We start from the raw sequence: 15,067 nt of genomic DNA, 5'->3' as shown, positions 1-15,067 counted from the left end.
GGAGGCCCGCACAACACCGCTGCGCGCTCTAGTAAAACCTGTTTCACATGCAGGTGAAAACGCTTTGTTGCTGCAGCGCAAAAGCTGTTTAGAGCCATCGCGGCGACTCCAGCAGTCAGAGCGGCGATATCCCAAAATATTACAAATTTTTCGCAGTGCTGCGCTGCTTAATTTTCAGTCACTTGCATGCATGTGAACCAGCCTTTACAGGGACGTGTCGGACGTGTATGGTCCTTGACGTGGCCAGTGGCACCCGCTGATGTGATCTGGCGCGCCACTGTCTTCCCTCAACACGCGTGCCCCTTTCTCACGCTGTATTTGGAGCTCGCTGCACGACGTGAAATTCCTATTTAGTAAGCATATCTGCATGTTTGGTTTGATAACTAGTAAAGAACAAGGGCGCCATTTTTTATAAAGGAGTGCCGTATTAGAAATCTGAGCTAGTCTAACTAAGGGAACAATTCCCAGTTCACCCTCCGCGATGGCTCACTTATTATGGCGCTCAGCTGCTGACCCGAAAGACGTGGCTTCGATCCCGGCCTCGGCGGTCGAATTTCGATGGAGGCGAAATTCTACAGGCCCGTGTACTGTGCAATGTGAGTGCAGGTTAAAGAACCCCAGGTGGTCGAAATTTCCGGAGCCCGTCACTATTTCATCCCTCATGGCCTGGGTCACTTTGGGACGTTAAACCCTCCAAAATCATAAACCATAATTTCCAGTTCCACCACGACGAACAAAGTGAGTTGAGGTCACAAGAGGCATACAAAAGCCAATCACTGCTTCATTGTTTTAATTGACTCAAACTGTTACGTCAGCCACCCTCGAGAGCAATCGCAGCAAATCAACAAGCAGCTTTTATATCGCAGTTTCCGTACACTCCTCAAGTGACCTCCAGGTATTTTGTACATGGTATCCTTCGGCAGAAGTCTAAACGGACACAGAATAAGGGAAAAATATTAAGTTAATTTCACATGCCGATACATGTTTACTAATATCTTGCTTACAGTGAAAACAAAGACATATACGATCTAGATCCTTTAATTTGTAATTTCTGAAGAGTGCTACGTTTATCTTGTAGGTTCATTTGGAAGTTCTTCATTTTCAATCCTTCATTTCAAATTTACAGCTAATTTGCTTACCAACGTGTCGTAATAGGGTAGCTGCATGATAAAACTTGCTACTGAACTAAGCATAAATATACAATTTTACAATATACAACTCGACACTATTTTTCGTATCTAGGGAAATCTAGGGAATTTTTAGTTGCAAATTGGGGGAGAAACGGCTCTGGAGGTTGGCAGAACTGCCAACTACCCTTCCGGGAGCTGGCTTTGCTCTCGTGGGCGGTGTCCGTGTCCGGCACAAAGGTTGCAATGTTTGCAGCATCTGGGACAGTCTGCCTTCCTCGGTGTCCCATGGCTCAGATATGTACCCACTTGGGGAAAGACTGAGAGGAGTCTTCAAGGCTGTGTGTCTGCTACGGATCCTATGAATCTCAATGGAGGTTCAAGCACCACGGAAGGCTGTGGCACTGTTTCGGCAATGAAACGGTATCAGCCCAGCCATTGGCAGGGTTGCCAGAGTACTTGCTAAGACAGCTGCCAAGCCCTTGAAGCGTGCCACACCTTTGTCTGTAGCAGCCAGGGAGGTGCAGAATTACTTACACAGGAGTGCTTGTGAGCTTCCTTCTGTTGCAGCCATTGGTGTGGATGACGAAGGGTAAGCTAGTGACTTGAAGAGAATGCTAGTGACAGAACAGTGGTGAGCTGTTTGGCAAAACAGACTTCGCAGCTGTATTGCCAATTAACGCATAATGTTGCTTCATCGTTGAGTGATCGTTAAAAATTGTGAGGAAAGTTGAATAACAAAGGCCTGACTTTGCTATAACGTTAAAACAAGAGCATTGACTGACGGTTTGTTAAAAAACGTTTTCACTACGTTGCTTTTAGTAAACGTTTAGTAAAATCGTTACTGCAGCATTTTCTTTCTGTGAGAAATGCAACGTAATGAGGTCAACAGGAAGAAAACATTTAAAAACACACAACGGTTAGACATTTCCAACTAAATTGAACACCAGCTGGAAACACATTGCAAATATTAAGAAAGTGCACAGGCTGAAAGCCAAACTTCCAACTACTGTTTGGTAAGGAAACGAACCACTGAGCCAAAAGCATGGGCAAACAAATCTGTGAACGCAGTGCAATGCAGCAATCTAGTCATTGCTACACAAACATCAATCAAAAACCGCTAACTACTTCATGAAGAAGAAAAACATAGGCACAAAAAATATTGCTGAGTGCAATGTTTAATTTACCATGTATGTACCTATTACCGCCCATCCACGCCTGCTCTTCCTGGAGATAAATAAAACGCTGTCCAAAAGCAGCGAGCAGCCATAATTGCGGCAGTGACAAGGAATATGTGCACCGCCCATGCCAGAAGGCACTGTTCCTTCCTCCTTGGTAGGAAATGTTTTTTTCTGAAAAGTACTCTGAATGCATAATGTTTCTATCCCTCTTAACAGCTTGCGCTAAGATGACCCATCCTGTACTCAGCAGCTTTGACAAACAAACTTAGCAGCTGCGGGTGTTACCTGTCCAGCTGATAGCCGCAGGAGACTGTAGAATCTCGCTAACTTGCAAAAGATCAAGGCTTAGAAAGAAAAGGCTGAAAAAATAATTAATGGTGGTTCTAACGTCCCAAAGCGACTCAGGCTATGAGGTACGCCATAATGAAGGGCTCCGAAAAATTCTACCACCCGGGGTTCCTAAATGTGCATTAACATCGCAGAGTACACGTTCTTCTAGAATTTCGCCTATACCGAAATTCGACCGCCGACAAAAAAATGAAGCGTTTCTTTATTTGCACTATATTTTTTTGGTACTAAGAATGTGGCTAAGACTTGGCATGAACACTTTTTTCTCCTCAGTTACAAACTTTCTAGCCTGTGCTACAATATTACTGCAATGTAAATAATGAAAATTATCTGCTTTGCTGAACATGCTGTGAGACGAAATACTCCACCTACAAGGCTACCACATACCTGTTACAAGCGGTTATGTTTATATCGACCAAACTAGGTAGTCTGCAAGATGAGGATGCACCAAGCCTCTGACATCTGAATATGTGTACCTCACATGTAATTAGAGTGAAACTAGACACCTACTTTTTTAAGCAACATCACAATGAGTAATGTGCCTTGGCTTTTCTTCTGCCCGAAAAGGAGTTTCATTTTCCATGTCCTGTATTCACATGACAACTAGCATGTGCTTATTTTGACTTGGTGGGTGGTGCTTTTCTGTGTTAAACTAGTTTTAACTCTGGCCTCAGTCCTCTGCACCTTCTTAGTTCTACGTTTCCAACTGTCACATCTTCTCCGGCTACATCGCTGCACCCGACATCCAAGTCTGCTGTGCACAACCATCTTAATCTGCCTATTACGAATGTATTTTTGTTAGTCACCCACTCCTTTCTGTAACCCCGATCAGCCCTGAGAGTAAATGAATGAAATGCAGTCTAAGCTAAGTCTCAGCAAGCACGAATTATGTTCACTTTATTTTACCATGTTGACCAGTAGAGAGAGGGAGAAAAAAAAGCTGCTCAGGGGAGCTTGACATGCCTCGCGCCCCCTACACTGGAAAGCAGCAGGCACCAAGGCATACGTATCCACTAACGACAACAGAACATGCCAACTGTGAAGTAATTCAGTAACGTTCCCCGCATTTATCAGAGTGCATACTCGCTGCTCAGTAATTTATTTCCCCGCTAGATATTCTGCAAGGAGAGTGTACAGTGATTTGTTTGAACATGGCACCACAGTACAATCACAATCATTAACCCTGTGCCAATAAAGAGCGAATAAATTTCTGCCCAATAAATGCTTGGTCAGGGTTCTTATTCTTTTGTGACGCAGTATATTTAAGAAAATATTGACACAGTGCATTCCGCATGTTCGACTAGCGCTGATCTGAAGCACGCGCCGCCTCAAAAGGTAGTAAACATTCTGTGAAGGTACTGCTGAAGAATGAGATTCCCGGCTTGTTCATTCTTAAGTGCACGTGTCATTCTTTTCACTTGTGCGCATCGTACGCTTGTTCTAAACTTCCACGCGTTGTTGAAGATCTCGTGCGGGACGTCTGCAGTTACTTCAACTCAAGTCCGAAAAGAGAGGGCACGTTGAAGAAATCTGAGGCTCTTCTTGAACTGAAGCCGCACAAGCTTCTTCATCCAATGTCAAAAAAGTCATTGAGAGTGTCGACCAAATTCTGAAGCGTATCCCTTTTCAAGAGCCGGTTTTAAAACATCTCGAACTCCTAGCCCTACTGTGTCCATGACGGGGAAGGCAGCGCATCTTGCACCACTGGCGCAAGCCTTTCCGAATTTAGTCTCCGGCAAAGCCTTGCAATCTTTCGATACCGAATGGCGATATTTAAGAAATGCTGATATCCCTACAAGCGAATATAGCTTGTTGCACGAGTTCTGGGCAGTCGTGTTTTCTCAAAAACATTGTGATGGAAGCGCCGCTTTTCCTGCATTGACCGAGTTTGTTACGGCTATACTGTGCTTATCGCATTCTAGTGCAGCAGTTGAGCGGGTATTTTCTGCTGTAAACAACCTGAAGACAAAACTGCGGAACAAGCTTAGCACGGAGACTATCTGTGGCCTTCTGCACACGGAACGCCTGATGACGTCTTCATCATGTCACAGCTTCAACATTGACAGGCCACTGATCACTGCCAATATCACTGCCTCAATTCACACCTAGTCACTAGCGACAGCCTTGTTTCACACACGCAGAAATGATCCCACCTTGTTGTCCCGCCTTTTTTGCGCTGTTCACCAGTATCACTGATAAGGAGAATGGACGACTGTCACAAGGATAAGCATGAGTGTATTTAATGCGGCTTTGCTGGCACAGCCACTTGTGGAATTTCACAGCATATCTAGTCATATACATGGCCATTTTGAAGTTGTCTGTTCACGCGCAATAAAGTTTATTTGCGTAAGCTATAAGGGACTCATACTTTCTTATTTCTGGATCGTCATCATCGTGATCAACCTATATTTATGTCCACTGCAGCACGGAGGCCTCTCCCAGTGATCTCCCAGTCACCCCTGTCTGGAAGATACTATACTCTAAAGATTTCAGGTACTAACTACCATCTGACGCCTTTGAATATGCCATCAGAGGGCTTCACTGTTTTTCACTTCGTGGTTGATAATGGCTCTCTGGATCCCCGGGTTTTTCAAAAGTATCGCCAAGAATCTCGTGGCCAATTTTTGTACTATTTCTTAGAAGCTACAATACAACAGCAGAGTACTAATATAAGCGCTGAATTCGTGGGCTCATAAACTCAGTACAAAAATTGAAATTAAAAATCTACTGATTTCTAATGATTTTTCGCGAAAGTTTCTACTACTATTTTTTTATTTTCCGTGGCAACACTGAGTCGGCGCCGATGTCGACGAGGGCCGTCGTGGCGTGACCATCGATAAGTACACATGACAATATCACTGCCTCAATTCACACCTAGTCACTAGCGACAGCCTTGTTTCACACACGCAGAAATGATCCCACACTTCTCACCTCTCTATGGAGCAAAAACATTAACAGGCAAACATAATAAATTGTTGCTTCTCTGTTCTATATGATGTAGATTATTGTTGACATGGTGGTGGGTACCGACAACAGTGGCGCTGAGGATGCCAACCCAGCACTGGCGTCTCAAGAGCACACGTTGAGCGCGGACGACTGCCAGGTCGTTGAACGTGCTGCAGCCGAGTCCGTGGCCACTGAAGAAGGAGGAACTGAGGGGCAGGCAGGCATCCGCGAGCAGCACCCCAGAAAAAGGATGCGCACAGCTTCGTCTGACTTTACACACGCTCTGCTCACGGAGCAGAGGATGCTGCGTGAAAGCTTTGAGGCGTGCCACGCCAGAGAAATGGAGATGAGGCAGCGGCACTTGACCCTGCAAGAAAAATTGGTTAATGCTGTCACGAAATTTTTTGAATCGATATAAGGATTTTTTTAACCCTTTCAGGCGCCATTTTTTGTTTTCACTGAAATCAATTATTTTTTCACCTAAGTAGTATATTCAGGAACGTGAAAGACCAGCAGGTCAGTTCTTACAACGATGTGGAGAATTCCATACAAAGTGTCAGATTTGTTAGAAATAATAACATCAAAATGTTCTCGTGTGTCAGGTAAACACCTTAGGGATCGTGGAATCACTTTGTGTTTGGAAGATTCACATTATGCTCGAAATTGAGCAAAAACAATCGATGTTTTCACTCGCGGCAAAATCTTCTGCACAGAAACGGCAGACGAAGTGCTACCTAGCTCACTCTTGTGTAAAATATTATTTACTGCATTCGCTACATGGTACAAAAAAGCAACTTATTTGCAACAAGAAGGGTACTCAATTTGACTGAAAAAAATGAAATCACTGTTAAGTGCTCCAGTTTCTCAGAAAAAGCTGTAAGTTTGCCACTTACACAAATGTGTACAAAGCGCCTGAAAGGGTTAAGGGCACAGGGTTAGCCATATGCATTCCATGCGTATTTATGCATAATTAAGACCTATTTTGTTGGCAACTATACCACACAGCTCATTAGGTTTCATTTTAATCTATTTGCCATTCTCTCAGCAAATCTTTACGGTTTTCTGATTTTTTCAGAGTTGTATGTTTGTATTTTGGCAATTTTTACTTTGCCTACCAGTTTTCTTTTTGTGCTAGTTTTCAGACTCGTCAATTCTCTTGATGTTTTACCCCTGCTTTCAACTCAGCAAGTCGCGCCGTGCCCTTTTTTATCCTGTGTGACGTTTTTTTCAAGGCTATGTGCAGTATGACATTATTTGATATGACTCCATTTTTATAGATTTTGTTTTTCTACCTTGCTGTTGTGCATTTGTTGCACTTGTTTTAGTGCCTGTGCGATGTTGCACAGCAATTTGTGATATTGAAGGCAATGTTAACCACATGCAATATGGCATCATCTGATGTGACTCCAGATTTTCTCTCTTCTTTTCCGTGCGCATTTTTTTCATTTGTTGCAGCGCCAGAGCAATGTTGTGCAATGATTTGCGGTACTGAAGAATGCGTTAACTATGTGCAATATTAAATTATCTAATGTGACTCCTTCCGATTTTATCTCTTGTTTTGTTTTCTTTTTTACTGTTGGCATTTGTTGCACTTGTTTCAGTCCATGTGTGATGTTGCGCAGCAATTTGTGATATTGAAGGCATTGTTAACCACATGCAATATGACATCATCTGATGTGACGTAAGGGAAGGGAGGAAGGTAGGAGTGAAATAAGAAAGAGAGAGAGGTGCCGTAGATAATTTTGACCACCTGGGAATCTTTAACCTGCACTGACATCGCACAGCACACGTGCGCCTTTTTGTTCCGCCTCCATCGAAACGTGGCTGCCACAGTTGGGTTCGAAACCGGGTACTCCGGCTCGGTAGACGAGTGCCTTAACCACTGAGCCACCACGGCGGGTCGATACTCAAAGCTGTGTTACCTATGTGCAATATGACATTATCTAAAGTTACTCCTTTCGATTTTGTCTATTGTTTTGTATTTCTTGTGCTTTTTGCAGTACCTGAGTGATTTGCAATAATCACGGCTATGTTAACCACATGCAGTGCGACGTGTGAGGTTACTCCTTACGATTCTGTTTATTATTTTGTTTTTCGTTCTTGCTGTTTTATGCTTTTTGCAGCTGCTCCTGAACCTGAGCAATATTTCGCAGCAGTTTGTGATATTTTTCCTGTGATATATTATATAGCAACAAAGCATTGTGGGCATGTTGGTAATTCATGGTCAGACAATAGGACCAGCATACAAAGACGAAAGACAAAATAAAACTAGCCAGCGTCTTCTTGTCTTGTCCTTCATCTTTTTGCTTTGGTTGCATTGAATGTAAAGTATGCATTGTTTTGTAAAGTGTTGGCTGCCAAGCCTATAAAGAGGTATAAACTTTGAAATTTTGTGTGCGTCTCCTGCGTGTTCTGTTATCGTTTCACACAGTTTCTTAAAGGAAATGCATTGCACCAACTAGCCAGCCTGAAAACACGGTTATCGTAAATGGATAGCACTGTTTACCTCAGTTCTGTGCTCGCTGCTTGTTGTGCTCTAGGATTGCAAGTCGTTCTGCAGTACCAGTTGAGGTTTGAGCATCTGTGACTCTCTGTGGCTGCTCATACAGGGCCTCGGTAACTTCTCCACCAGAGGTCCAGTCTTGCATGACGTGGTCGCCAAACGCTTCACAGATGTTGTTCAGCGTACAGCAGGCGCGAATCACCAGTGGAGCAGTATCTAGGCTGCATTCCATCCTCTTCATGCAGAACCTAAATCGTGCCTTCATTCTGCCGAACGCGTTCTCCACCACCCTTCTGGCCTTCGACAGGTGGAAGTTCAATCTCTTCATGTCGGCATCCAAGTGGGCGCTGTGGCTGAAGGGTTTGATTAAGTGGGCTGTGAGGGGAAACGCTTGATCGCAGAGGATGAGTGGAGGCACAGCTGTTCCACTGATGACTACAGCTGGCGACTGAAATGTTGGCCTATCTATGAACTCGTCCAGCCGGGAGCGTTGGTAGATGTACTTACGCATCGTGGCAGCGTCCTGGTGAGCCAACATTCACGTACCGGAAGCAGTACCGGTGGTCTACCAAGGCGAGCAGCACAATGCTGTGCCTGTGAAAAAAAAACAGCATTAAAAGAATTCTTCATAAATCATGGACAAGCACAATCAGTTGTGAACTGAAGACTTTTGCATTAGCAAATTCGTATTATTGCAATGCTGCCTTTATAGCTTCAACATGTAAGCTCTGCATAAGCCAAGTATGAGATAACTCACCAGCCTTTGTAGTTGTAGTAATCCGATGCGCTTTCCTTCGGCGGCGACACGGGAAAATGGCACCCGTCGAGTGCCCCCATCGCTTGTGGGAAGTCGAAAACGGCACTAAACTCTCTTATGTGGTCGCTCATTGCGTCTGGAGAGGGCATGCTGACCTACTTGTCCTCGAGTAAGCACACTACGGTGTCGCAAAACTCCCGGTAGATGCTGTTGACAGCTGATCGCCCCAGGCCGAAAAGATTGGCCACAGACCGATTTTCTGCCGAGGAGCGCAGCTTTATACATCGCCACTGCAACGCGCTTCTCGACAGAGATGGCCAGCCTCATATTCGTATCGACGCGCAGAATAGCACTTTGCGCAGAATAACACAAGACAGAAGGGAGAAACACGTACACACACACGATCGCAAACTTGCAACTGTATTTTTCGGAAACGATACATCGCCTTAAAAAAGCAGAAAGGGCGCCAGCGTATGAAAGCCAGTGCAACACGTGTAGGAGCACAATGGTACAGCAAAAAATAACAACTGTGATAGCAACAAGACAATTCAGACTCAGCGGAAATGCCCAGAAAGTAGCAACATGAAAGCGGGTTATCGGTCACGAAGAAAATCAAGTTCTTTTTTGAGAAGGGCTATCGATGCTTTACTCACGCAGCCTGCCGTACTAGATATCTCGCGAGCCTCTACAATTTCCCGGGCCACGCTATCGGAAGCTCTCCCGATAACCACCGTAGAACGGAGGAGAGGTCGGCACTGCTGTTTCTTCTTCTTGTTCCTGTCTACATAGTGTTTGCATTTAAGGCAATGCAATGACAGGTTCGAGCCTCCATTTGAGCTCAATGAATTGGCATGCTCTCTGAGCCTGTCATTGAGACAGCGCCCTGTCTGGCCTATGTACACAGACCCACAGCTGAGTGGAACCTTATACACCACTCCAACAGTGCAGGGCACAAACTGTGTTTGGTGTTTCGTGACACATTTGTTCTTCATTGCTCTCTTCCCCTGGCACCTGCTGGTCATGGCGCACAGGCGGGACAATTTCAAAGGAGCTGTAAACACAACATCAACTCCGAACTTGTTGGCCACCCTTTTGACATTGTGCGAAAGTTTGTGCACATATGGGAGTACTTGAAAAGGTCTTTGTTCTCTTGGCAGCGTGAGGTGAGGAACATCGACGGCCCTCTCAAGCCTTCTAAATTGCCTAAGCAATGATTCGGCTACAGAAACTAATACTGAACTCGGAAATCCAGCTCGCTCCAAACGTTCAACCTGGTGGTCAAAAACTGGATTTGACCCTGTGCGTGCATGATTTCGAAAGGGCTGATCTTAGACAAGATGATGCAATGCCACGTTTTACGAGTTTAGAATGAGATGAATCAAAAGGTAACAAAGCTTTTTTCGAACGCGGCATGTAAGCCCAACAAAGGTGTTTGTCATTAGTAAAAAACAGTTTAAGGTCTAAAAATTGTAGACAGTGGTCTTGTGGTAGTTCAAGGGTAAAATTCAGCGTCTTGGAGCAAGCAAAAAACTTCCCCAAGACTGAGTCAGCAACCGTAGAAACATCATGCTTCAAATCTAGTTGTAGAAGGACTAGAAAATCGTCAACGTATCTGAAAATTTGAAAACTTTAAAAGGGCGCAAACACACACGACCACAAAGTAGAAGAGACGAGACACAAGCGCCGACTGTCAACTTGCCCAAAACTTGCCCAAAAAGAAGTGTTAATGAAGTATCTGAAAATACTCACAATGCTATGGTTGTCAAGATCAGCCTTCAGGTCACGGTCAAATTTAGCTAAAAATATCTCGCATAAAACAGGAGCGACACAAGACCCAATCTTGAATAAATAAATAGCAGCGCAAGGAGACAAGGACAAGAAGAGACAACAAGGACGGCGCTGAACTTCCAACTTTTATTTCTAACGAATCGTGCGAACATATATGCACTCAGAACAATCCGGCGTCATCGTCAGTGCATGCGCAGATATGTCAGCTCTTTATCAGAAAGAGTGATAGAAGCGGAGCTAACACATGCTTCTCCCCGATTATAAATCAACTCTGATTCAATGATTTCCCGCGTTACACGTTGATTATTCTTTTTTCTAATGACGGTGCTAGCAAAGTCTGGGGAACATTCTTCACACGTAAGACAGTGGGCGGCCAGAAGTGCTTCAAAATCTTTTCCTTTAAGGGCATTATCTACATTTTTGGCATGTTCCCTCAACCTGTCATTCACGCATCTGCCAGTTTGGCCGACATAAGTTTTGCCACAGATTAAAGGAATTTCGTATACCACGCCTTCTGCGCATTCAACAAAGGGCCGCCGATGCTTCTTCCCACAGTTCTTTTGCTTCGCTGTCTCGGGATCTGTCATCTTGCACAGCTTTGACAGCTTGTGAGGAGCAGAGAAGACGACTTGCACGTCGTACCGCTGCGCTACCTTTTTCAGATTGTGTGACAGCTTGTGAATGTAAGGTATCACAGCCACCTTATGCCTACGCTGCGCGTGGGCGTCACACTTACTCACGTCAGTGCGTAACGTGCTGAGTAGGCCTTCAGCAACCGAAATGAGAAGGTGCTGCGGATACCCGGCACTGCTCAGCCTATCGGCTTGATGGTTGAACGCTACTGCGGCGAGATGCGGGCAACTTTTGCTAAGGGCGTTTTTAAAGCAGGAGGTGGCGATGGCTCGCTTAACGAGCTTTGAGTGCGCAGAGTTGAAAGGCAGAAGCGGTTTATTGGCGCGCGGATCATAGCCCCAGCAGACACCATCATCTTTAAAGTGAAGCCTAATATCTAATATCTAATATCTGCTGGGGCTATGATCCGCGCGCCAATAAACCGCTTCTGCCTTTCAACTCTGCGCACTCAAAGCTCGTTAAGCGAGCCATCGCCACCTCCTGCTTTAAAAACGCCCTTAGCAAAAGTTGCCCGCATCTCGCCGCAAAAGCGTTCAACCATAAAGCCGATAGGCTGAGCAGTGCCGGGTATCCGCAGCACCTTCTCATTTCGGTTGCTGAAGGCCTACTCAACAAGTTACGCACTGACGTGAGTAAGTGTGACGCCCACGCGCAGCGTAGGCATAAGGTAGCTGTGATACCTTACATTCACAAGCTGTCACACAATCTGAAAAAGGTAGCGCAGCGGTACGACGTGCAAGTCGTCTTCTCTGCTCCTCACAAGCTGTCAAAGCTGTGCAAGATGACAGATCCCGAGACAGCGAAGCAAAAGAACTGTGGGAAGATGCATCGGCGGCCCTTTGTTGAATGCGCAGAAGGCGTGGTATACGAAATTCCTTTAATCTGTGGCAAAACTTATATCGGCCAAACTGGGAGATGCGTGAATGACAGGTTGAGGGAACATGCCAAAAATGTAGATAATGCCCTTAAAGGAAAAGATTTTGAAGCACTTCTGGCCGCCCACTGTCTTACGTGTGAAGAATGTTCCCCAGACCTTGCTAGCACCGTCATTAGAAAAAAGAATAATCAACGTGTAACGCGGGAAATCATTGAATCAGAGTTGATTTATAATCGGGGAGAAGCATGTGTTAGCTCCGCTTCTATCACTCTTTCTGATAAAGAGCTGACATATCTGCGCATGCACTGACGATGACGCCGGATTGTTCTGAGTGCATATATGTTCGCACGATTCGTTAGAAATAAAAGTTGGAAGTTCAGCGCCGTCCTTGTTGTCTCTTCTTGTCCTTGTCTCCTTGCGCTGCTATTTATTTATTCAAGTCATGTATCAACACGCCAAATTTTCCGCGTTAACCAATGCATATCCCGCGTTTTTGAACATAGCACTCATTCTCAAAACTGACTACCATGGAATTCAAATACATGCTCAATAACTCTCAAAAACCAGCCACTGAAACACCACATGAGTTTTGAAATGCCACTGCGCCAGCTTCTTCTATGCATTCACGGACGGCAAAGAAAAGTTCCTCGTGCGGCACCGAATAAAACAACTCCTCTATGTCCACCGAAAATCCGTAGTTAGACCTGCCAGCGTCCTGTCGAAGTGCATCTAACATAGTACCGGAACTGTCAATCTTGAAAGGGTCATCAGTCACAAGCTTGGCCAGGTGACTCTGAAGGAATTTGCTGACCAGTGCCTGCCAGCAATCTCTCTCCGTTATGATGGTCCTGAAGGGGTTCTGGGGTTTGTGTGTTTTCACTGTGAAGAACACATTCAACGTAACTGACTTGCATTCCTTCACGGATTTCATTAGCTTGTCCAGGTTCAGATCATGCAGCAACGCCACAGCCCCAGCCTTTAACTTCTGCGGTTTCTGCTTGCACACTTTGAAGTTCTTCAGCACAGCTGTCATGGCCTTCTCGCCGAACATCTGACACGGCATAACAACGAAGCCACCTTCTTTATCGGCTTGCAACAAGGCTAGGTCCGACCCGCGGAAGAATTCCGCAGCGTCACGGAGAATCGACGTCCCAGTTTGCTTTGCCGAATAGGTGCTGCATGAACACCTTCAGCTAGGCATCGCACCCGTTCTTCTTCATCTGGAGCCTTCTCGGCTATTCTGTGCACCGAAGCAAGGGCGTCTTGTTTTTCAAGTCGGGACTCAACAGCAAACTTCGGCCCACGCTCCAAAACCTTAGCTATTCTAGGAGGAACAGAGGCACCTCCAAGAAGCACGATAGGAGTCATACCTTTCTTGTAGTTTGCAGTCTTGGGAAGGCTTTGAAGAAGGCGGTACCACAGAAACTCCGTGCCAGCCTGCACAGATCGTTGATAGCCCTGCAAAAGCTTCAAGCCAGAAGAGCCAAACCCTAGACCCTTGCAGCAGATCAGTCGAAGCCAGTCATTGAGCAGACGAACTTGGCGAGCATTCGGATTTAAGGATCTTGGCAATTCTTTTCCAGTGTCCAACGGATGGTCCAATCGCACCAGAGGATTTCAATTTCCGGAGGGCACAAGCCCTTCCGCAGTGAAAAGGCATAGTACCTTGCTCTGCAAGTAGCGATGATTATAAGGCTGCAACAGCGCGCACACTGTTCCGCAGGCGGAGAATTACACAGAAAAGTGCCCAATGGAGAAGAAATGAAGCTTAGTAGAGCAGAATGTTGGGCCAGTTGGTGCAGCGACATATTCATGAAAACTGCGCAGAATAACACAAATTCCGACCCGCGGAATTCTTCCGCGGGTCGGACTTAGCCTTGTTGCAAGCCGATAAAGAAGGTGGCTTCGTTGTTATGCTGTGTCAGATGTTCGGCGAGAAGGCCATGACAGCTGTGCTGAAGAACTTCAAAGTGTGCAAGCAGAAACCGCAGAAGTTAAAGGCTGGGGCTGTGGCGTTGCTGCATGATCTGAACCTGGACAAGCTAATGAAATCCGTGAAGGAATGCAAGTCAGTTACGTTGAATGTGTTCTTCACAGTGAAAACACACAAACCCCAGAACCCCTTCAGGACCATCATAACGGAGAGAGATTGCTGGCAGGCACTGGTCAGCAAATTCCTTCAGAGTCACCTGGCCAAGCTTGTGACTGATGACCCTTTCAAGATTGACAGTTCCGGTACTCTGGTAGATGCACTTCGACAGGACGCTGGCAGGTCTAACTACGGATTTTCGGTGGACATAGAGGAGTTGTTTTATTCGGTGCCGCACGAGGAACTTTTCTTTGCCGTCCGTGAATGCATAGAAGTAGCTGGCGCAGTGGCATTTCAAAACTTATGTGGTGTTTCAGTGGCTGGTTTTTTAGAGTTATTGAGCATGTATTTGAATTCCATGGTAGTCAGTTTTGAGAATGAGTGCTATGTTCAAAAACGCGGGATATGCATTGGGTCTTGTGTCGCTCCTGTTTTATGCGAGATATTTTTAGCTAAATTTGACCGTGACCTGAAGGCTGATCTTGACAACCATAGCATTGTGAGTATTTTCAGATACGTTGACGATTTTCTAGTCCTTCTACAACTAGATTTGAAGCATGATGTTTCTACGGTTGCTGACTCAGTCTTGGGGAAGTTTTTTGCTTGCTCCAAGACGCTGAATTTTACCCTTGAACTACCATAAGACCACTGTCTACAATTTTTAGACCTTAAACTGTTTTTTACTAATGACAAACACCTTTGTTGGGCTTACATGCCGCGTTCGAAAAAAGCTTTGTTACCTTTTGATTCATCTCATTCTAAACTCGTAAAACGTGGCATTGCATCATCTTGTCTAAGATCAGCCCTTTCGAAATCAT

The 15,067-nt window shown here is 45.3% G+C and overlaps 1 protein-coding gene across 1 annotated transcript; it reads right to left on the bottom strand.

The window, feature by feature from the left end:
- Positions 1 to 8,109: 8,109 nt before the first annotated feature.
- On the bottom strand, positions 8,110 to 8,942 carry LOC149355185 (uncharacterized). The gene is made up of 3 exons (XM_089576086.1): positions 8,863 to 8,942; positions 8,613 to 8,699; positions 8,110 to 8,458 (listed from the first exon to the last, which is right to left on the bottom strand). The coding sequence occupies exons 1-3, from the start codon at positions 8,940 to 8,942 to the stop codon at positions 8,110 to 8,112; spliced, it is 516 nt and encodes a 171-aa protein (XP_089432212.1).
- Positions 8,943 to 15,067: the final 6,125 nt, after the last annotated feature.

Source organism: Amblyomma mixtum, chromosome 3 (genome assembly GCF_055824585.1).
Source record: "Amblyomma mixtum isolate Tamu chromosome 3, ASM5582458v1, whole genome shotgun sequence".
Taxonomy (NCBI): domain Eukaryota; kingdom Metazoa; phylum Arthropoda; class Arachnida; order Ixodida; family Ixodidae; genus Amblyomma; species Amblyomma mixtum.
The sequence above is the reverse complement of the archived record's forward strand: the minus strand, read 5'-3'. Positions and strand labels throughout refer to the sequence as shown.